Genomic DNA, 9,066 nt, shown 5'->3' on the forward strand with positions numbered 1-9,066 from the left:
TGTTACGTTACCACATGAAGTCATCCGCCCCCGAACGTTTCCGCCGTTCAGGTTTGGGGGTGTGACATCGTCGAACTTTGGATTGTCCTTTGATAGTTGTTTAATTATTTTAGTCAAAACCGATTCTAGTCCTTTTTCCCTCTAAATGTGCTAGACATTTGGAAAATTTTAGAATGGTCAAACATTAAAGCATTTGCAATCGATCCTATACCCGAAGCGTATGGGACACGACGCATAATGTTTTATTTGTTGTGTTCTCAAAATTCGAATTGTGAAGAGGAATGTCGTAATCATAATCGAAATTTTAAGAGCACACTATGTACCTTTGACTAAATTTTATTAACATTCCACAACTTAAGCCTTTAGATTTGAAATGAATCATAATATTCTCTCCCTTAATTATAGCAAAACAACCTTTCAACTCGTACAACTTTGCAACGTATGACTCTTGTTTTTCTATAATTAATATTGCCAACTTGCAATACGTGCCTTAATAATCATACAATCATAACATTTATGCTCCCACTATCATGATGATTATTATAAAAAATAAAACTTATGCTCCCACTAGCTTCGACATGTATTTATAAACATCTTAACTTTCAGAAAAACAATAATTTTTGAATTTCTTAAGTTCATGTTTCTAATACTTAGTGCTTTGATAATCTTTTATCAAGGCTTCTTGAACTTATACACCTTTGCCTTCGATAGTTCATATGTGTGTCTAAACAATTAAGACTAATTGGCAAACCTCACAATTCAAATTATGGAAAGGGATACCGTAACCATAATCGAATTCGAGAATGCAATTTTACAATCACTATCTTCTTAAATCTTACTTAGTGAAAGCATTTCCTCACAATCATTTTCATGAAGGAGGAAATCTTATGACACTTAGATTTAAACGGTGTATGTGTTCCTATCCATGTGAATTTGTTAAAACCAAAGTTTATGACAAATTCAAACTCATATGGACCGAACTTTCTTAATCTTGATTTCTTGCCTTATGGTAGCACAACTGCCCACCATGTCTTCCAAGTAGTTAAGCAGCTCACCCTTTCCTATCAATGTACCTTTCATTAATTAAGGTGCTTTGCCTTTTATGCGTTCAAAATGAGAACTCATAGAACTCACATGTATAATTAACTCAATTGGATTGGCACAGAAACAAAATGATGTCAACACGATAGGTTGTAAACCTCAACTCGTGTGCTAGTGATGATCGATAAGGTTTATTTGATTTGTTCTTGAAACCTTTCAAGACCATTAAGACTCCCACTTACTCCTTGACATATAAGATTCTCTTTTCAATAACCATTTCTTGACAAACAAATATCCAAGAGTTAGTGTAGCTCATATCAAAATACTTCATAAATTGGTCCTAGTTGGTCTTTGTCTTATCCAAGACATCACAACTTTCCACATTTGATGAATGTTATAAATCTTACTTTTTCACTCGATGTCACAATCTTAACTTTAAGAGTTGTTATTGGAACGAAGTATGATTGACTTATTGATTTAACCATTTCTTCAATTCTTGATTCCTCTTCTTAGACATACAATTGTACTAAGACTCATTTAGAGGATCAATTGAGATATGGTTCTTAATCATTAAGACCTATCATAAATCATAAAAGGTACTCTCCCATCTTCTTGGAATGGAGAAACTTTTATCTTTCTGCCTACTTGATTCTTCTTATTCGTTCTGCTATTGATCTAAACCCTTTAATCAATTCAGAATTACACTTAATCTTGTAAGTATAATCATATTTACTAAACCTTTAGTAAATCATGACGAATATCTCTGTTACGCTTATGGTGGACTTGATCAACACGCAACTTTGTGTATTCGATCTCCAAGTCCTTCACTTGACACTTTGTCAACGAATTAGTCTAATTTCCATATATGAAATTTCTCATTCATCGTGCAACCAAGTTGCATGATTCCAAATTTCTGTCCAGTTGAAACTTGGGCGATGAGAAACTCTCCCTATTTGGTAAATTCTCGACTTTTCCATAAACACCATAAATAAGAATCATATCCATTTGTTGTAGAAATATGCAAACACCAATTTTCATAACGATTTCATTGCAAGGAAATAAACAAATAAATAAATAAGTCAAACGAAAATTTATTTTATTTATAAAAGCAGCGGAAAACATTTGTCCTTACAATGCAAAATCCATTGAAAACTATGTATTTCAAAAGAAAATTTTCTAACAACTCTATCCATGGCCCAAATTGCAATTATCTTATAATTACAATTCCAGTCCCTTAAGTTTAATTAATATCTTTTAGTCACAAAACTAATTACCAATTAATTATTGACTAATATTAATTAAACAATATGATTTCTCCTTTAATATATTATTCCCATAATATATTAATAAATCATATTTAATCCTTTCTCTCCATAATTCATCCTATCAAGTTGCTTTGGTGAAGGCAACCCAAAAGGACCATGCACTATCGGGTCAAGTACATACCAAAATAGTTATGGACTTAGACACTAATCCAACAAATACATGTCAAGAACATTTAAGAAAATATAATATTATTGATAAATACTGACCTCTATCCATGGAATTTCATATGGCCTCATCTGTTGGGTGCTTTATTCAAGGTACTGTCATTTAGACACACGTATTTAGGATAGAAGCCAACACAGTTAAATGGTCCCTCCAACTTCAATACACTAATTGTATGTATATCATCATATTCTCTGATTTCCAATCCTTATATGCTCTTGAAGTTCCTTCCTATCTCATAAAAGAGAATCCAATCTTCTTCTATAAAGGAAGTTAAATATGAATACAGAAGGATACTGATTAACAGGAAAATTAAAGGAGTAGGAAGAGAAGCATGAGAAAGGGGAGAACTAGAGAGCGGATACAGTCTTTTGACATGACCGGATAACCAATCTATGTAAGCAGCAATATGCAAAATCAAACAAATCGAATTCAAACGACCACCTTCTTTACTTCTTCGGTGAGACGTGGCTCCAAAACCGGTGATGACACCGTACCTATCGGTACCTTTAATCATACCCTCCATAACCCAATCACTATTCACCTTCACCCTAAATCTCGCCGCCTTCGACAAATCCACCTTCACCACCACGTTATCACTGACAGCAATCCCCGCAACCTACAACACCGTCAGTGTCTCCCCACCCAAGCACTGGATTCGTAAATTCTGCCACCATCTACCGATGACCTGAAATCGTTCTTCATTTTGTATCAGAATCTGTTACAATTGTTAAAGGAATACATAAGTGGTTGATGGCGGTGGAGGAGCGGAGGGTAGAAGAATCTTGGAGGAGGTTGAACCTTGGCGGTGGACATCTACCTTTATCTATCTAAGTATAAAGCAGAGTCTATATTAGTTGTAGTCGATGTAAGACATGATTGGATGATAGGGACGGTGGAAAGTATGTGGCAAAAATGAAAAACAAAACTTACAGTGGAGTAAATGTGGAAATCCCATAAACATCTGTGACAAAAGTCAGAATATAGAAAAGTTTTTGTTCACCAAGTTTTTAACAATTATTAGTATATATAATTGTTCGTTTTCTTTTCTTTAATCACCACCACCTATAATTTTTAACATTTTGCCATTTAAGTCCTCCTACTAAGTTTGTTATCATCCTCATAATTTATAAAATGACATTTTCAACACTTTACTTTTTAAAATGTTATATTCACTCTTATACTTAAACTTTAAAAAATATCAATTTCGCCCATTCTATTTTCTTAACTTTTGTTTTACCCCTCATAATATATATAATCTGATTTACCTAAAGTTACCACCCCTCCGATTTTCTAACCTTTTGTATGTGCCAGTATAAATTACAGGTGATCAACGTTTCGACGAAAATTTAGAATTTTACTTCGTTAATTTAAAAAAATATATTCGATTTTTTTTGCGTTCACCTACTAATATTCATATACGTTTTGCATATAATACGGTTTTGATTATCTCTTCTTGGCATGAATTTGACCCTTCACTATTGTGGTTTGTCAACTTAAGTCTTCATAAGTTCCTGTTCAAAATATAACAACTTACTTTCTACTACTTTTCGAATACATTACTGCCGCCGCAACGTGCGACGGTTAAAATCATAGTTAACTAATAAAGTGTAACTTTTATAAATAAATGGCAATATTACATGGTTCGTACATATTGTTTGTCAAAGCAGACTGATATGGTACAACTATCTAAAATTTTATGCGTATGGATAGTGTGATTTCATTTCTGGCGTGACTAATCTCTATGGTTTTATTTTGTTTCACAATTGATTTAAAATTATTATTTTACCTTTGTTAGATCTTTTTTATTAACTTTTATTTCGTTTTGTTAGTTTAAATTATTACAAAGTACCCACAACATTCTTTTTTTTTTCTTTTTTGAACTAACACCTTATTCTTTATATCTAAAGATTCCCGCTTCAGTGGCAGCCATCTGTTGCCACTGACCTCTTTTCACCACCAATGCACCACTAGAATCAACCTTAACAACATTGTCGTCATCTATATATTGTCCATTTTAAAAAACTAACATCACTTTCATATCCTTGAACCACCGACAAAGCCCACATATTCGCACGCTGCCGCCTATCCTCTTTATCTTGGAGAACAAATGCCAAGATCTTGTTGGTGATTTTAGTGTCACAATGTCATTTTAAATAACTAGAAATGACATATGAGCTAAGGGGCTTCATAATTTGTACGCTAATATATGTACGGGCTTGTGCGGAGTGCATGCATGTATAAGATCAAATTAGAAGCCGGTTCGACAACTAGTCGGGGGTCCTGGGGCAGTGCCCCTGGGTCCGGGGTTTCTAAAGGAGTAGCGCCCCTTTGACGGGGTCTAGGGGCAGCGCCCCTAGCGGGGTCCAAGGGTCAGAGCCCTTAACTGGGGTGATTATGGTAACGTAGTGGAAAATTCAATTTCTTGAATGTGATTATGGTAAAACTAATGACGACCCAACCCTAATGAAACTCTAATCTCGTTTAATATATAAATGGTTCTTCATTCTCAGAAGAGGGTGACAATTATTAGCTCTCGTTTTCATCAAACTCTTACAGAATCTATCTAGTAAATTGACTTACGATTTATGTGTCTATAATCGTAAGTGTCCACTTGGATTATCCTAGACTGAATTTCTTGCAACCCAGACATAGCGTAGAAATATTAGTTCGGAAAGTGTTCTCACGATCCATGTTGGTATCCAGATCTCCACTATAAACCCTATGTTACTAGATCTCCATCGCTACTACGACACCTACCTATTAGGTTTTTGGTAAACAGTCACAATTAGGGTTTGGGTTCATACCTGAAACGATCTTCTAACGACAAGGGCAATCATCACATCTTTAAAGCTCGATTTTCAGATTAAAATGATGAACATATTTGTTTTTCTAGCAACAGATGAGGGTGGTGGTGGTAGACATATATGTGAAGCAGATGATGATGGTAGACTAGATGAACTTGCGTAAATTATATCTTATAAAACAGTAGGTACGGTGATAAAGACAAACGTTGACAATATCAAAGTGGTTGTAATTGGTGTGATAGATGTGACACCAATGATTTGAAAGATGAAAAAGCGGTGGATGGCGAGTAACGAGATAGGGGTGTTGGAGTTATTTATTTATATATTTTTATATTAAAATTAGTTAATAAAATATAAAATAAAATAAATAATTGTCATTTTATATGATTAAATCATGCAAAAAAATCAAATTATATATACCAAGCAGATAATGGTTCAAATAAATATAATGAATGAAGTTATTTCGACAAACCACGTAAACTAACGGATGTAATTTTATTCAAAGTAAAGAACCCGTGGCTACGTCGCTTTTGGGGTAATATGGAAAAAATTGGCAAACTTTAAAAGATATGTGCTGATATTGTAAATCATCATAAATAAGGAAGAAAGTCGACAACTCTTAAAATTAGATATCAAAAGTGTACAACGTAAAAAAAAGACATTGGTGGAGAAAATCCAAAATGTTGTGGTAATAATATTAAAGTTGTCAACCTTGGGAAAATATGTTGGCAAAATTTTAAAGGAGGTTTTTTGGTGTTTTTTATATCAAAATGTAAAACTTTTGACTATAAGGGTAAAAAGTGTCAAATTCATTAAAGAATTGTGGCAAAAACACCAAAATGTAAAACCTTTGAATATAATCACTAAAAGTGTCAAAGTCGTTAAAGATTTGTGGCAAAATCCTAAAGCCTAAAAGAATACTATTCCTAAACTCCTTTGGATTTAATATATATATATATATATATATATATATATATATATATATATATATATATTAAAAAGCATAGAAGTATTAAATTTTATTCAAATAAATGAATCATGTGTATGTACACGTTTACATTTTTGCACACATCATAGAATTTAAAACAGACGGTTCAAGTTTGTTAGGTTACTAATTGACATTAGTTTGTTTGTTTGTTTTGAAAAGTATTAATTAATATTATTTTTAAGTTTGCAAATTAAGGTGGTTCAGCATTTTTTCACCTCTAGTTTTAATTATATTTTATCTTATACCAACCCCTAGAGTAATAAATAAAGTTATACAATTTATCACAAATAACATATATCTCGTTATATATTTATTTATAATAATTCAAACAAATTTTTCTAAAATGATACATGCATTAAAGAAAAAAAATCTAAATCTCAATTAAAAGTTCAGAATTCTTTTGAAGTTAATTGGACCCTTGGAGTGGAGGTTACATCCTTTCGAAATAATGACTAAAGCGCTGACATCATCATTCTCACCATTTTCTTGTTGTCCAATCCCATGGCATGATCTCAACTTGTATAAAGTATAAACCTCACAACATACACAATCAAAACACACCACCACACAACATTGAACATCCCGATAAAAAAGATGACCACCTCAGAGCTTGTTTTCATCCCATCTCCGGGAGCCGGCCACCTCCCACCGACGGTGGAGCTCGCCAAAATCCTCCTCGACCGTGATCAACGGCTTTCCATCACCATCATAGTCATGAAGATATCCCTCGGAGCAAAACACGACACTGAATCTGCGACACCCATTCCCCGTTTACGCTATATCGACATCCCATGCGACGAGTCCACCATGGCTCTCATCAGTCCCAAGACCTTCCTCTCAGCCTTTATCGAACACCACAAACCTCATGTTCGAAACATCATCCGCAGCATAATTGAGTCCAACTCGGTTCGTCTTGCTGGACTCGTTCTCGACATGTTCTGTGCACCCATGACAGAAGTTGCAAACGAGTTTGAAGCTCCAACTTACATCTACTACACATCTGGTGCTTCCATGCTTGGCTTACAGTTAACCCTCCAAGCCAAGCGCGACGAGGAAGAGCATGACGTCACTGAGTTAAAAGGATCGGAATCCGAGCTATCCATCCCGACTTTCGTCAACTCAGTTCCGGCGAAAGTGTTACTGGATGTACTGTTAGATAAGGAAGGTGGGTCCAAAATGTTTCTTGACCTCGCGAAAACGTTTCGTGAGTCAAAGGGTATATTGGTAAATACGTTTCAAGAGCTCGAGAACCATGGAGTTGACTATCTTTTAAGCAGCAACGCCGATATCCCACCTGTTTTTCCGGTGGGGCCTATACTGAACCTCAAGAACGCGACAAACGATGGTAAAACCGATGAGATTATGACGTGGCTAAACGATCAGCCAGAGAGTTCAGTGGTGTTCCTGTGCTTCGGAAGTATGGGGAGCTTCAGTGAGAAACAAGTCAAGGAGATCGCGGTTGCAGTTGAACGGAGCGGACAGAGGTTTCTATGGTCTCTCCGCCGTCCACCACCCAAGGGAAAGATAGAGTATCCAAAGGATTACGAAAACCCAGAGGAGGTTCTCCCTGAGGGTTTCCTTGATCGGACTTCGAGTGTAGGGAAGGTGATCGGATGGGCTCCACAGACGGCGGTGCTGTCGCATCCTTCAGTGGGAGGGTTTGTTTCACACTGTGGGTGGAACTCGACATTGGAGAGCATATGGTGTGGGGTTCCGGTAGCTGCTTGGCCACTCTACGCCGAACAACAGCTCAATGCTTTTCAGTTGGTGGTGGAGCTGGGATTAGCGGCGGAGATCAGGATTGATTACCGGCGCAATGTGGGACCAGAAGAAACGGAGATGATTGTGACGGCGGAGGAGATTGAGGGTGGGATAAGGAAGTTGATGAGTGATGGTGAGATGAGGAAGAAGGTGAAAGAGATGAAAGAGAAGAGTAGGTTAGCAATTGCCGAGGGGGGATCATCTCACGCAGCCATTGGACGTTTCATTGAGCATGTTATTAGCGAGTAACCATTTGAATTGTTGTGTTAATTTATGGGCATTCGTTATCTGGATTCAAAACCTTACAAGTGATCTTTTTGAAGATTTGTTGTGTGAATTTTTTATGCAAAGAGTTACAAAGAATTATTTTTGTGTTTTAATTTGTGTGTTTTTATAAATATAACAATTTAAAAAGGTTCCAAGTGTTGATAATAATCTTTGTATATTTGGGCAAACCTTCGACCGTGTCACTTTTAGTTTATTTGTTTACTTTTTAAAGATAAAAAATACGATAAAAATACTAGGAATCAATTTATTTACCTTTTAAAGAGAAAAGATATTTGAATGTCCCTCTTTACTATTTTTCCATATTTAAAGCTCAAAAAAAAAAGTTAGTGCATGGTACTTTGAAAAGCATTAGAAAGCATTTCATGTTAAGTGATAAGCAAAAGGGAAATAAATTGATTTGCATGACAAAAAGTTGTCACTCAAAAGCTTTTGGTGGTCTCCCTATGTGATGTCTTAGGCCATCGAATCTAAGTTTACTAGTGACTAAGTGGTGGTGGATATGATTTTTCTTTTTCTTATTTATTTATTTTGTCTCAAGTGATTCTTGTTATTTTTAAATTTAGTATTTTTGATGGCAAGAAATTAAAATTCGGTTTATCGCACTCTATCTCAAGTAACTGAATTGGGTGTGGACCTCCCAGAAATTTGCAAAGTGAAATTAAATATCCTCTTACAATTTCTTCTTATCATTCT

At 35.2% G+C, this 9,066-nt stretch overlaps 1 protein-coding gene across 1 annotated transcript; it reads left to right on the forward strand.

Annotated features, from left to right (window-relative positions):
• The first annotated feature begins 6,856 nt into the window (after positions 1 to 6,856).
• LOC145053178 (UDP-glycosyltransferase 71E1-like) lies at positions 6,857 to 8,465 on the forward strand. Its single transcript, XM_079001184.1, has one exon. It carries the CDS (start codon positions 6,919 to 6,921, stop codon positions 8,332 to 8,334), a length of 1,416 nt encoding a protein of 471 aa, XP_078857310.1. The 5' UTR covers positions 6,857 to 6,918; the 3' UTR covers positions 8,335 to 8,465.
• Positions 8,466 to 9,066: the final 601 nt, after the last annotated feature.

This window comes from Lactuca serriola, chromosome 5 (genome assembly GCF_051521515.1).
Source record: "Lactuca serriola cultivar US96UC23 chromosome 5, Lser_US96UC23_V15, whole genome shotgun sequence".
Taxonomy (NCBI): Eukaryota; Viridiplantae; Streptophyta; class Magnoliopsida; order Asterales; family Asteraceae; genus Lactuca; species Lactuca serriola.

What these genes read in the sequence shown, in the direction of transcription:
- LOC145053178 (XM_079001184.1), top strand. Translation starts at nt 6,919, where the DNA reads ATGACCACCTCAGAGCTTGTTTTCATCCCATCTCCGGGAGCCGGCCAC.